Here is a 13,976-nt window from a genome sequence, read left to right on the forward strand (position 1 = left end):
CTGTGACTACATTCCTTCTCCATTGGATTACAACAAACACACTACACACACACACAGAGCTAAACAAACACTCACTACACACACACACACAGAGCTAAACACTCACACTATATATATATATATATACACACACACACACACACACAGAGCTAAAGGGACACTCACACTATATATATATATATATATATATATATATACACACACACACACAGAGCTAAACAAACACTATATATACACACACACGGAGCTAAACAAACACACACTATATATATATACACACAGCTAAACAGACACACTATATATATATGTACACACACACAGAGTTAAAGACACTATATATACACACAGCTAAACAAACACACACTATACACACAAACACACACACAGAGCTAAACAAAAACTCACACTATATATATATATATATATATATATATGCCTTTCTCCCCATAAACCCATTAAAAGAACTTGGAGAATGGAATTAAAAGTTTAGATGTATATTGTAATATTCATGTATGTGTGTGTGTGTGTGTGTATATATATATATATATATATATATATATGTATATGTGAATATATATATATATATATGCGCAATATATATGTATGTATTATTGTATGTTGTATATATGTACATGCAATATATGAATATGCAGTATATGTATATATGTGTATATATATATATATATGTATGTATATTGTATATATGTATATTGCATATATGTATATGCAATATATGTATATATAAGTATTATTAGTAAATATGTATGTATGTGTGTGTGTAATATTCATATATATGTATACATATAAATACGGCATACTGCAATATATATATATGTGTGTGTGTAATATTTTGGCAGTGTGCATATAGATACAATATTTTTGCCGTATGTGTATATGTATATATACTGCAAATAATTATATATATATATATATATACACACACACACACACACACACACACATACATGTATGCATATTGCAAAAATAAGTATGTGTGTGTGTATATATATATATATATATATAATTTTAGCAATATGTATCTCTTTATCTCTCTCTATATATATATATTTATTTTAATAAATAAATATATAGAGAGCTAAAGAGATACATATATAATAAATATTATATATATATATATATATAATATTAATAATAATAAATAAAATAAATATATAGAGAGATGCATATTGCTAAAAATTATATATATTATATATATATGCATTCATATATATATATATATATATAATATGTGGATGCACTTTAGGGAGTGCAATATATATATATATATATATATATATATATATATATATAATTTATATACAATATTAATTAATTATTAATTATTAATAAATGCAATAAAACCAAGAGAGACAAACCTTAGAAGGAGCCGTTTTATTTAAGAATTAATAAATAAATCTATAGATTGATTTATTTTATTTAATTCCCCCCCCCCCCTTATTTGCGACTTACAAAGAAAGGTTTTCGGATCATTAAGCCTAACAAGGCTATATTAATTAACCAATATATTTTGAGGTCTTTGCAAATCAGGGGAACCAAGAAAAAAATCCCTTTGATAAAAATCTTCCCAAATTCATTTAATTAATTCTTAATTAATTAATTCTTTTTTTTTTTAACCATAAAGGAGGGGGAAAATAAAGGAATTAAATCCTAATTTGGCAAACGAACGTGAAAAAGAGTCTAACGAACGAAATAAAGCACTTGGATTTGGGCAAAGAAACCGTTAAGCAAGCAATATGCTTGGATTGCAGATTTCCACATTTTGCAAACGATTGTTTATTGCAAGTTCGTTCTTCTGTTTCTTCGTCCGAATAAAACGAGAAGCTGATTTGCATCTAGAAAGAGAGAAAAAAATAATTAATTAAAGTAAAATTAAATTTAAATTAAATTAAAATTACATTTGATTAAAATTACATTACATTGACATTTAAATTAAATTAAATTTAAGTTACCTTAAATTAAAATTAAAATCAAATTAAATCAAAATTAAATTAAAATTAAATTAAATTCAAACTAAATTAAAATTAAATTACAATAAATAAAAATTAAAATTACATTACATTAACTTTAAATTAAAATTAAATTCAAAGTAAAAGTAAAAAGTAAATTAAAATTAAAAGATTAAATTAAATTACGTTTAAAATTAAATCAAAATTAAATTACATTACATTAAATTAACTTTAAATTAAATTAAAAGTAAAAGTAAAATTAAAATTAAATCAAAATTTAAATTAAAAGATTAAATTAAAATTTAAAAAATCATATTAATCCACGGTTTGTTTATTATTATTATTATTATTATTATTATTATTATTATTTTGATCACTGCAAACCGATAGATTAATATATTTACTTAATTATTTAATTTTTAATTTGCTTTTTTGCAGCTGCGGAGGACGAAATTATGAGCATTTTTGCGCCAAATTCGTATGAATTTACTTACCTGGAAATCGTAAGTTTTTCTTATCAATGAAAAGCCGTAGTATTTTGAGTAACCTGCAATTAATCCAAATATATATATATATATATATTACTTCTATGGTAGCATAATTTGGTTTAGCTGCTAGCAAGATTAGGATTAGCTTTCTTGATCGCAATGACGGCTAGATCCATTCAAGTTTTAAGGTTTTATGATTTTATCATTTATGATGTATTATTGGTTTTTTGTTGATGGATCTCTTTTATTAACTTTACCATGTTGTTTTTGGTGATTTTTATGCTTTGGTATTGTTGTTTTTAAACACTGTTTTTGTATTTACTGTTTGGATATTTTATATTGTGACAGCTTTTAGCTTTTAACAATAAATTTCTATTCTATTCTATATATATATATATATATATATATATATGTTGATTATTAATTTATTTCCATTCAAAACCAAGAAAGGATAAATTAAGTTTCGATATTTGGTCCGATCTGCGGTTCTATTATTCTGATTTTTAAAAAACTTTATTCCGTTTCTCTATACATATATACATAAAAATATACCAACCAATACACAAACCGAAACAAAAAATTCTATTATCACCCATACCTAAAACACTATAACATCTTCTATTCTTTAATATCTTCTTCCTAACCCTTCCTAAGGCCGAACCACTTTCCTCCAATAAACCTATTTAATCTATAAACTAACTCTTATATGATTTCTTTATATACTTTCCATAGAATCCATTATGCAGTATTAGGGAATCCTAACATATCTAACCTTTCCATGTTTCTTTTATCACACCCCGTGTCTAACTATTCCTGTTCTTCCTGATTATGTTTCGAACACCGTATACATGATTTCTTTTCTTTCTTTCTGCATATACATCTTCCTTGGTTCCCAGTCTTTATTGTAGTCAGTTTGTCCATTTCATAGTATTCCATGACTTTCAGTCTCCATTCCTCTATAGACGGTATTTCCTCTATTTTCTAATATTTAGCGAACGACATTCTTGCCGCAACAATCAGATAGAAAAGCAGTTTCTCATTTCCTTTGTCCGAATCTAAAGTGTCTGTCATGTTTAAGAGATATACCTTGGGATTGGCTTTTCCTCTAATTTTAACTATTTTCCTAATCTCGTTATGTACTTCCTTGCAATATAATTTTGTTCTTTTATTCTGATTTTTAAAGCTGATCGATGGATTGGTAATTCGATATCTTTCAATTGATATATAATGATAAATCAATATTTATTTTATATATATATATATATCATAGTAATTTAATATTTTTTGATATATATAATGATAAATCAATATTATATATACATATATATATATATATAAAATTTAATATAATATATTTTGATTGATATATATATAAATCAATATTTATTTATTTATGGTGTGTGTGTGTGTGTGTATAATTTTAATATAATATAAAATAATATAATATAATAATTTAATATAATATATATATATATATATATATATATATATATATATATAATTTATAACTATTGAAATGATATATAATACATAATGATAAATCAATATTTATTTATGGTATTTAAATATATAAATATATATATATATATTAATATAATATAATAATTTAATATATTTTGATTGATATATATATAATGATTTATAATTATTGAAATGATACATAATATATAATGATAAATCAATATTTATTTTTTATGGTGTATATATATATATATATATATATATAAAATTTAATATATTTTGATTGATATATTTATGGTATGTGTGTGTGTATATATATTATGATTTATAATTATTGAAATGATATATAATATATAATGATAAGTCAATATTTATTTATTTATGGTATTTTAATATATATATCTATCTATATATATAGATATATAGATATAGATATATAGATATATTTATGGTGTGTGTATATATATATATATATGTGGTGTGTGTATATATATATATATATATATATAAAAATAATATTTTATATATATATATAATTATTTATAATTATTGAAATATTATGATAAATCAATATTTATTTATTTATGGTGTATAAATATATATATAATACTTTACATAATGTAATAATTTAATATATATATATATATGATTTATAATTATTGAGATGATATATAATGATAAATCAATATTTATTTATCGATCTATGTTATTTATACTATATACATATATATACATATTCATAATATTTTAATTTAATATAATATAATATATTTTGATTGATATGCCAAAGACATCAAGGATTGATAATTCTATCTATTCGGATTGATATATAATGATTAATAATGATTGATAATGCAATACATCCGGTTTACATGTCATGATTGACAGTCAATATATTTGGATTGACATATCATGATATATATGACGATTGATAATTCGATCTCTTTCGATTGATATGCAATTATACATAACGATCGATAATCGGTAATCATATTTCAATTTATCGATAACGACCTATAATTTCATATGTAAAGGAAGGAAGGAAGGAAGGAAGGAAGGTGATAAAGGAGCTGTGGAAGGATAGAATGAAGAGGGAGGAAATGAACGAGGGAGTGAGGAGATAAGGAAGGAAATAAAGCAAAGGAAGGATAGTGAGAAGATAGATAAGGAAGGATAGTGAGAAGAGATGAAAGGAAGGAAGGAAGGATAGTGAGAAAAGATTAAATGAAAGACTGAGGCAAGGAAGGAAGGAAGGATACGGAAAGAGAAAAGATGAAAGGAAGGAAGGGAAGGGAAGCAGAAGGAAAGAAGGAAGGAAGCATAGTGAGAAGAGATAAAATGAAAGAGGGAAGGAAGGAGGGAGGGAAGGAGGGAAGAGAGGAAATGAAAGAGTGAGGGAAGGAAGGAGAGTGAGAAGAGATTAAATGAAAGAGGGAGGGAAGAAAGGAAGGAGGGAAGGAAGGAAAGATATGGAAGGATAGAAAGAAGGAAGGAGGAGATCAGGAAGGAAGGAAAGATAAGGAGGGATAGTGAGAAGATATGAAATGAAAGAGGGAGTTAAGGAAGGAAGGAGAGGGAAGAGAGGAAATGAAAGACTGAGGGAAGGTTAGTGAAGGAGGGAAGGAAGGAAGGATAGTGAGAAGATATGAAATGAAAGAGGGAAGGAAGGAAGGAAAGATAAGGAGGGATAGTGAGGATGAAAGAAAGAGGGGAAAGGAAGGAAGGAGAGAAGGAGGGAAGAGAGGAAATGAAAGACTGAGTTAAGGAAGGAAGAAAGAAGAGGGATGAAAGGAATTGAAAGTGTGACTGAAGGAAGGATAGTGAGAAGAGAGATGGAATGAAAGAGGGAGGGAAGGAAGGAAAGAAGGAAGGATGAAGAAAGGCAGAAGTTAGTAAAAAAGGAGTGTAGGGACTTGGATCCAAGGCCATGTCCCGCTCACTCACCTGGAAGTGTCCTTTCAGGTTGGCTGGCGTTTTAAAATCGCCGCTCAGGACCTGAGAAAGGAAGAGGAGGAGGAAATAACCATCACCATCACTATGAGCGGCGAAACTCTACGGTTACCATATAGCCGCGGTGCAGGAAGACTGCGCAGGCGGCCAGATCCAGCGAACGCGAGCGGTTTACGTACGCGTTGGGTGTTGTTGATGACCAAAGGGTCGGGGTCTCCGTACTTCGGAGGGTTGGCGTAAGGGTCGTACCCGAGCCGCGACAACATGGGCGCCAGCTGCGCCATGTCGCGGACAACGTCCTCCGGGATGTGCCCCAGCCATTTTGTCAGTGCCTCCGTGTTCACCGGCTTGATCACTTGGTCCGTCGAGCGCTCGATCCTAAACGGGGGCGGAAAAGACGGAGAGAAAAATGAAAACGCGTAAAGGTTAGCATTGGTACAAAAAGGCGAAGAACACTATTGTTAGGCTTTATCTATCATAAAAGTGTTGCCGTTGCAGGACGCACTTCGAAAGCGAGACGCCGCCGGGTTTCCCGATGAGGTCTTCGTGGTGGAGGACTGCATCGCTCCACGCGATTCCAAGGAACGCCATGACGTCACGCATGGAGCGTCGCGGGTGCAGGACCAGCTGTTCGTAAAACACAGGGAGGCAGCGCCGGCGCCCAACCTCGACACACTGCGCGTACATCGCCTCGATGGCCTTGTTCCACTTTGCCAAACAGTCGCGGTAACTGCGCAGGTCGAACCCAGCAATAGTCACCTTGCGCGCGATCATGGAGTGGACCGATGCGCGGCCGTCGCGCAGCATCAGGAGGAACTTGGCATTCGGGAAAAGCCGCGCCAAGTAGACGGACGACTTCAAGGCAAAGGGGTCCTTGTTGCAAAGAAACCGCGCCGGCTCGCCGTGTTTGGCGATAACTTCTAAAATGAACGCCGTCATGGCAGCGTCCAGGACGGCGTCGGTCACGCCAGCCTCGTCCAGGCGCATCTTCTCGCGCCCGGATTTGGACCACGCTTGGCGCATGGCCAGGACACGGGGGATGATGCGTGTCTCCTCGCCGCAGCGCACCTCCGGGTGGGCGTCCAACATGGCGCGCATCAAAGTTGTGCCGCTGCGGGGGACGCCGCCAACGAAGATGAGTGGCATCTCCTTGCTGTAGCGGTACTCAACACGGTTGGTGTCCAGCATGACCAGCTCCTCGTTCTCGGGGCGCATCTGCGCGGCGCGGCCAGACCCCCGAAGCATATGATGGCACTGCAGCATCTGTGCGCCAAGGTGCGCCGAGACCATCAGCGCCACCGCGAAGCCCGCCCCGAGAAGGAGCCGTCGCATCGTCACCCGCATCCTCGCCCCATCCACGCCGGGGGGTTGCTGCCGCTGCCGCCGCCGTGCACTGTCAGCATCCGCAGCCGGGGCTACTACCTGGAGGAGGAGGAGGAGAGAAGAAAACGAAAGTCGTTGCGCATGGTTGCCACTTCCTGCGCAGAAAACGCCTTTTCCTGCACAGAAAAGGCCGCTTCATGTGCAGAAAAGGCCACTTCCTGCGCAGAAAGTGCCACTTGTTGTGAAAAAAGCCACTTCCTGCGCAGAAAACGCCACTTCCTGCGCAGAAAATTCCTTTCTCTCTACAGGAAAGAACATTACCTGTGCGGCAAATGGCGATCTTTGCACAGGAAATTGCATTGTTGCGCAGGAAATGGGATTCTCTTCGCAGGAAAGGGCATATTCTGCGCAGGAAATGGCATTCATTGCGCAGGAACAAATGTTTTATGTGCAGGAAGAGGCGTTATTTTCAAAGTCCATTTTCTGATCAAAAATGGCATTATCTGTGTAGGAAAGACAATTTCTGCGCAGGAAGTGGTGTTTTCCATGCAGGAAGTTGCATTTTCTACGCAGGAAGTGGCATTCTCTGCACAGGAAGTGGCGTTATCTGAACAGGAAAGACCATTTTCTGGAAAGAAATGGCATTATCTGTCTAGGAAAGACCATTTTCTGCTCAGGAAGTGTCGTTGTTTGCGCAGGAAGTGGCGTTTTCTGTGCAGGAAGTGGCGTTTTCCACGCAGGAAAGACCAAATAACCAACCCAGACCTTTCCGAATTGCTAGGGAAAAACAAAATAGAGACATAGATATTTCAAGGACGGCAGAAAGATTAAACCAATATATATCTCTATGAAAGTCCTTGTTCAGGACCAAGGGAGATAATAATACCTAAAGGTTGTTTACAAAACAAAAACAAATGAATCCCATTCTGTTCAGTGAGACTGATTTTTATGTAAATATGTTTAATCTATCTATCTATCTATCTATCTATCTATCTATCTATCTATCTATCTATCATATTTATTATATAATATTGTATATATATATATAATACACACACAATTATATATACATATATATAATATTTTATACATCATTTATTCTATATATATATATTAATATTATGAATATAATATTATTATATACTATATGTAAATATATATATGGCGGGTTACAAACCGCCATTAAAGTACGCGCGGAGCGCGTACTAGGGTTAGGGAGGTGCGGTGCTTCCGCACCTCCCTAACCCTAATACGCGCTCCGCACGTAAAAATGACGGCGGCCGTTCCAGACGGCCGCCGTCATGAGGACGTCACGGCCGCGCCGCCTCTACTCGGGGCAGTGCGGACGTAACGTCCTCACTCCGCGCCAGGGCGCCTAGGGCGCCCTTTCCGCGGACCAGGAAGGAGCTCCATTTCGGAGCTCCTTCCTGGTTTGCGGCGGAGCTTTGCTTCGCTGGGCGCAGCCTTCAGACAGCTACGCCCAGCGAAGCAATGGAGAAAGGGGCCAAGCGGCCCCTTTCTCCTCCTCCCTGCCGCCGCAGGGTGTCCTTGGGGCTTGAAGCCCCAAGGACACCCCTTTTCAGGCTGCGGGGAAGCGGCGTTTTGCTGCTTCCCCGCAGCCTGAAAAGCGACAGATCGGGGCCTCAGCGGCTGCCATTCTAGCCGCTTGAGGCCCCGATACACCTGGGAAAGGGGCGGGTGCAGACCGCCCCAAATTGGCGGTCTATAACCCGCCTATAATATATATATTATACACAATATATTCTACATTATATATTATGTTTTATAACATATATAATATGTAATATAATATGTATACATAATATATGATATAATATATAATAAACAATATGTATAATATATATATACTATATTTTAATATATATCATAAAATTATATATACATATATATTATAAAATACGTATATAATGTATAATATAAACAAATAATAATAATAATAATAATAATAATAATAATAATAATAATAATTTTATTTATATACCGCTATTCCTGTGTATATCATAGCGGATTCCAACAACAAATTGCAACAAAAACAATTATAAGCAGCATATATCCCCAACAGTGTACAAACCAACCACCCATAGCAATTACAGTCGGCCCTTCTTATACACGGATTTTTTATACACGGATTTAAGCATACACGGTTTGAAAATGTTCCAAAAAAGTATAAATTTACCTTGATGTTCCATTTTTTATTAGGGACACCATTTTGCTATGTAATTATACTTAATGGGACTTGAGCATACACGGATTTTGTTATACACGGGGGATCTTGGAACCAAACCCCAGCGTATAACAAGGATCCACTGTAAAACTATACAGCATCTAAAACCAATGATTACAAAGCATTAAAAATATAACAAATAGCTGGATTGAACAGTATACATCATCAAAGGGAGACAAAAGATAACATTAAGGCACATGGGGCAAAGCCTGGTGGAATAGGAAGGTCTTCAAATTCCTCTTGAATACATCATCTTGAGGGGGAGAGAAGCAGGCCAGCAACAGAAGGCCTCTGCCTGCTAAGAAGACAAGCCCTCCTCCCGACCGCCATCTTGCTTGTCTTTATTGCATGTTGTTCGGTTTTTATTGGTTTTTGTGAGGTTGTTTTTATGATGTGTAAGCTCTTAAATGATTCTGTGAACCGCTTTGATCACCTCGGAAAAGCGGTATAAAAATAAAACATATTATTATTATTATTATTATTATCATCAAGGGAGGTATACACACACACACACACACACACACACACACACTATAGATATCATATATTTTATTATATTATATATCATGTAATATATATATATATATATATAGAATATATGTGTATATATTACACATAATATATTGTATATTATGTATTATAAAATATAAATTATATGTGTCCTTTGGTTATTAATATCAATATTAATAATATATATATTACTATCTGTATATCATATATATATTTAGGTATGGAATACATAGTATATTATATATAATATATATATATATATATATATATATACACACATACACACATATTTTATATATATATATGTATATATAAAAGTTTATATAATAAAATATATAATATAATTATAATAATATAATATATATATAATATTATAATAGTCATGAATGATGAATTGTTGGCTCCAATTTCCCTCTTTCTCAGTTGCTTCTATTAAATAATAATAATAATAGGCTCCGTTTAATTATTAATATTATCATTATTAATACTAATTAATATTATTCATTAATTTGAGTGAACACCGTACCGTCAGAAAGCCGAGGCGCCAACAGTTGTTTCGGACGAAAGGCCGGAACGGAGAAGAAAATGGCCGGGGTTCTAGAATAGTTCTAGAACGTTCTGGCGGTTGATAAGCATCCAGTCAAAATGGCCTCTCTGTGTGTGTGTATGTATATATATTAATATATATATTATTAACATTTATTAATAATTTATTATGTATTAAATATATTAATAATATAATAGTATATATTACATTATAAATATATAATGTATATATGTATTTTCCCAGAGGCTATTTTTAAATATTTACTAATTTTTATTAACTCTAAATTTTAATTAAAAATTACAAAACGTAGACAGCAAGGCAAAAAAACAACAACCATTATTTTAATTTTAATTATTATTTCATTTTCCTTTTTATTAATTTTAATTTTAATTAATTTTAATTTTAATTATTTAGTTTTAATTTTAATTAATTTTATTTTTAATTTTAATTAATTTTCATGTTCCTTTTTGTTAATTAATTTTAATTAATTTTAATTTTAATTAATTTTAATTTTAATTGTAATTTTTATTACTCACCCTGTAGTGGAACCGTTCATGAGTTTTATTCCCCCCCCACATGAGACTCGAACCCGAGTCCCAGTCCGAAATTGAAATAAGCAAACGTTTCAATGGTTTCTTAACCTTCTTTCTGTTGCGCGTTTTGCAAACAGGAAACTGTGTGCGAAAGCAAGCTGAAGCGCCTCCATTTTGCAACCTCAAAACCCACATTTTGAAAGCTATAATTAAGCTTTTTGACTCCCATTTCATCAAAGCACTCTTTTGCAAAAGTACAAAACAGTCCCTTAAAATAGTAATTATTAATAAAAATTAAAAATAAAATAAATACATAATAATAATAATATGTATTTACGTATTATTATTTTTATTATTATTAAGTATTTATTTTGTTTCATTTCATTTTTATACTGCGATCAGGACCTAAATATTCGAATTAAACGAATATAAATATTCCATTAAATAAATGTAAATATAAAATACAATTCATATTATCTGGATCCCACTTATTATTTGTTTGTTTGTTTGTTTGTTTTTATTCAGTGTTTCTTCCAAAGTGAGACCCAGATATTAAAAATTATATTTTATATTTATTTAACGTTATATTTCTATTTATTTAATTGCAATATTTCTGTTTATTTAATTGGAATATTTATATTTATTTAACAGACTATTTCTATTTATTTAACTAGAATATTTGGGTCCCAAAAGCAGGATAAAAATATAATAATAATAATAATTTATTTTTATCCCACATTTCTCCCTAATATTCTAATTAAATAAATATAAATATTTCATTAAATAAATAAAGATAACTAAAATATAATTTGTTATATTTATAATATTTCTATAATGTGTATAATATTAATTAAATAATATTAAATATTTTTGGGAGAAACGCGGGATAAAAATAAATAAACAAACAGGCAAATAAATAATTTACTTCTTTATTTTTATCCTGCGTTTCCCCATATATACCAATTAAATAAATATAAATATTTCCATTAGATATAATAGATAAATATAAATATAAAAAATTCTTTATAATAAATATAAAAATATGTATTATAATATATATATATATATAATAAAATATGTATATAATGTATAACATATACATGTTATATATGATACATATATATATATATATATGCCACATGTCAAACTACAAAATTAATTTAATAATAATATATACATTTATATATATTAAATATATAATATAATAATGTTTCCATATATATATATATATATATATATATATATATTGAAATCTTATATATTAGAAATAGGACCCAATATATAAAATACAAAATTCCCTTATGTTTCCATATATATACATATATATATATACACATTCATATATTAGGGATAGGATCCAATATACAAAATTCACTTATGTTTCCATATATATATATATATATATATATATAGGGGATAGTACCTAAAAGGGGGTCCAGTCTGCAACCATGAACGTGGCCCGAAGCATCCTACTCCTCGGTCTCTGGCGTCTGGAGGACACTTTTGGGACCCCTGAAGGGACAGGGAGCTAAAATGGAGGACGGGCCCTGCAAAATGAGGACGGGGGCGTTGTGTCGAGTAGAACGAGGGGTTTCGGAGGACCCCAAAAACCGAACCGGGACATCATGGGCGGCCCTAATGGACCCCCCCAAAGATCCTCTTACCGCCCCCTTTCGGGGTCCAGAAGAAGCAGGGCTCCCTAGAGACGGTCAGCCGGCTGGACAACTGACCACCCGGGTGGCCTTGGACAGGGCTATCCGGCTATCTGTCCATCTCTCCGGCCGCTTCCTTTCCCTCCCAGAAACGTCACTGAACGAGTAAAAAAGGAGGAGTGAAACAAAAAAAGAGGAGGAAGGAGGCAGAAGAAAAGGAGGTAGAGAAAAGGGACGTAAGAGCCTCCATCGCCATCTTGTGGCGCAAGTGCGCAAAGCACCCTTTGATTAGTCTTTTTGGAAGCTACAATTCCCATCATCCATGGCAATGTTTGCCACGCACGAAAGACGGGTTTCTCTCGTCTTTTTCGTCCTCGACACCGTCCGCCATTCGCCATTAATTACCGTCGAGTTCCGGCATGTTACTCAATTACCCCTCTTGCGCAATTCGCACCCGGGACTTTGTTCTGTTGTCCTCATCATAATAATGTTGTCCTTAATGTGCTGGAGGTTAATTAATTAATTGTGCAAAAATAGTAATTGAGTTGCACAACGGCACCGTGTCTCAACGGAAGGATTACGTGGCGCAAATATATTGATGGGAACTGAGGTATTGTGATATATACACATACATATATATATATATATATATACACACACACACACATATACATACATACATATATTATACATACTATAGTATTTATATATTATATATTATTAAAAGTATATAATATATATATATAATATATTATATTAACGATATAATATTAAATATTATATTTAATATAGTATGTATATATTTTATATATAATTAATTATATATAATATATTTGTGTTTTTGTTTTATATATATATAATATATATATATATACACACATACAATAATATACATGTAATATTTAATGTATCATTATATATATATTATTAATTATATATAATGTTTACATATAAATAATATTTATTTATATTATATTTTATGTGTGTATATATATATATATATATTGTATAATTTTAATTATATATAAATTATTATATTATATATATATATATATCGATTATTGTAAAATTGTAGAATTATACTCTCTCTATATATATATATATACACACACACATAAAATATAATATGAATAAATATTTATATGTAAACAGACATGATATATTTTGTGTTTTATATTTTCTATATTTTAAATTTTATTCTATATTTTTATAAAATTTATATTTTATTCTATATTTTTAGATTTTATTCTACGTTCTGTATTTTATATTTTATTCTATATTTTTGTATTTTATTCTATAT

At 31.8% G+C, this 13,976-nt stretch overlaps 1 protein-coding gene across 6 annotated transcripts in view; it reads right to left on the minus strand.

Annotated features, from left to right (window-relative positions):
* Positions 1-1,395: 1,395 nt before the first annotated feature.
* Positions 1,396-13,976, minus strand: part of LOC149290135 (protein-tyrosine sulfotransferase 2-like) — a 31,464-nt gene continuing 18,883 nt past the window's right edge. The window contains exons 1-6 of one of the 6 annotated variants that reach the window (XM_089490030.1): positions 12,689-12,935; positions 12,448-12,536; positions 6,372-7,288; positions 6,046-6,244; positions 5,861-5,911; positions 1,396-1,853 (exon numbers count right to left, since the gene is read on the minus strand). In XM_089490030.1, the coding sequence (XP_089346156.1) occupies positions 1,662-1,853; positions 5,861-5,911; positions 6,046-6,244; positions 6,372-7,210 (1,281 nt within the window). In that variant the 5' untranslated portion in view covers positions 7,211-7,288; positions 12,448-12,536; positions 12,689-12,935 and the 3' untranslated portion in view covers positions 1,396-1,661. Of the gene's footprint in view, positions 1,854-2,461; positions 2,515-5,860; positions 5,912-6,045; positions 6,245-6,371; positions 8,128-12,447; positions 12,572-12,688; positions 12,936-13,976 lie in introns of those variants that run through there. The other 5 variants (XM_089490029.1, XM_089490028.1, XM_089490033.1 and 2 more) reach the window with 5 other exon arrangements.

The sequence above is a fragment of the Sceloporus occidentalis genome, unplaced genomic scaffold, assembly GCF_023333645.1.
Source record: "Sceloporus occidentalis isolate IW3139 unplaced genomic scaffold, rSceOcc1.0.p SCAF_41, whole genome shotgun sequence".
Lineage (NCBI taxonomy): Eukaryota > Metazoa > Chordata > Lepidosauria > Squamata > Phrynosomatidae > Sceloporus > Sceloporus occidentalis.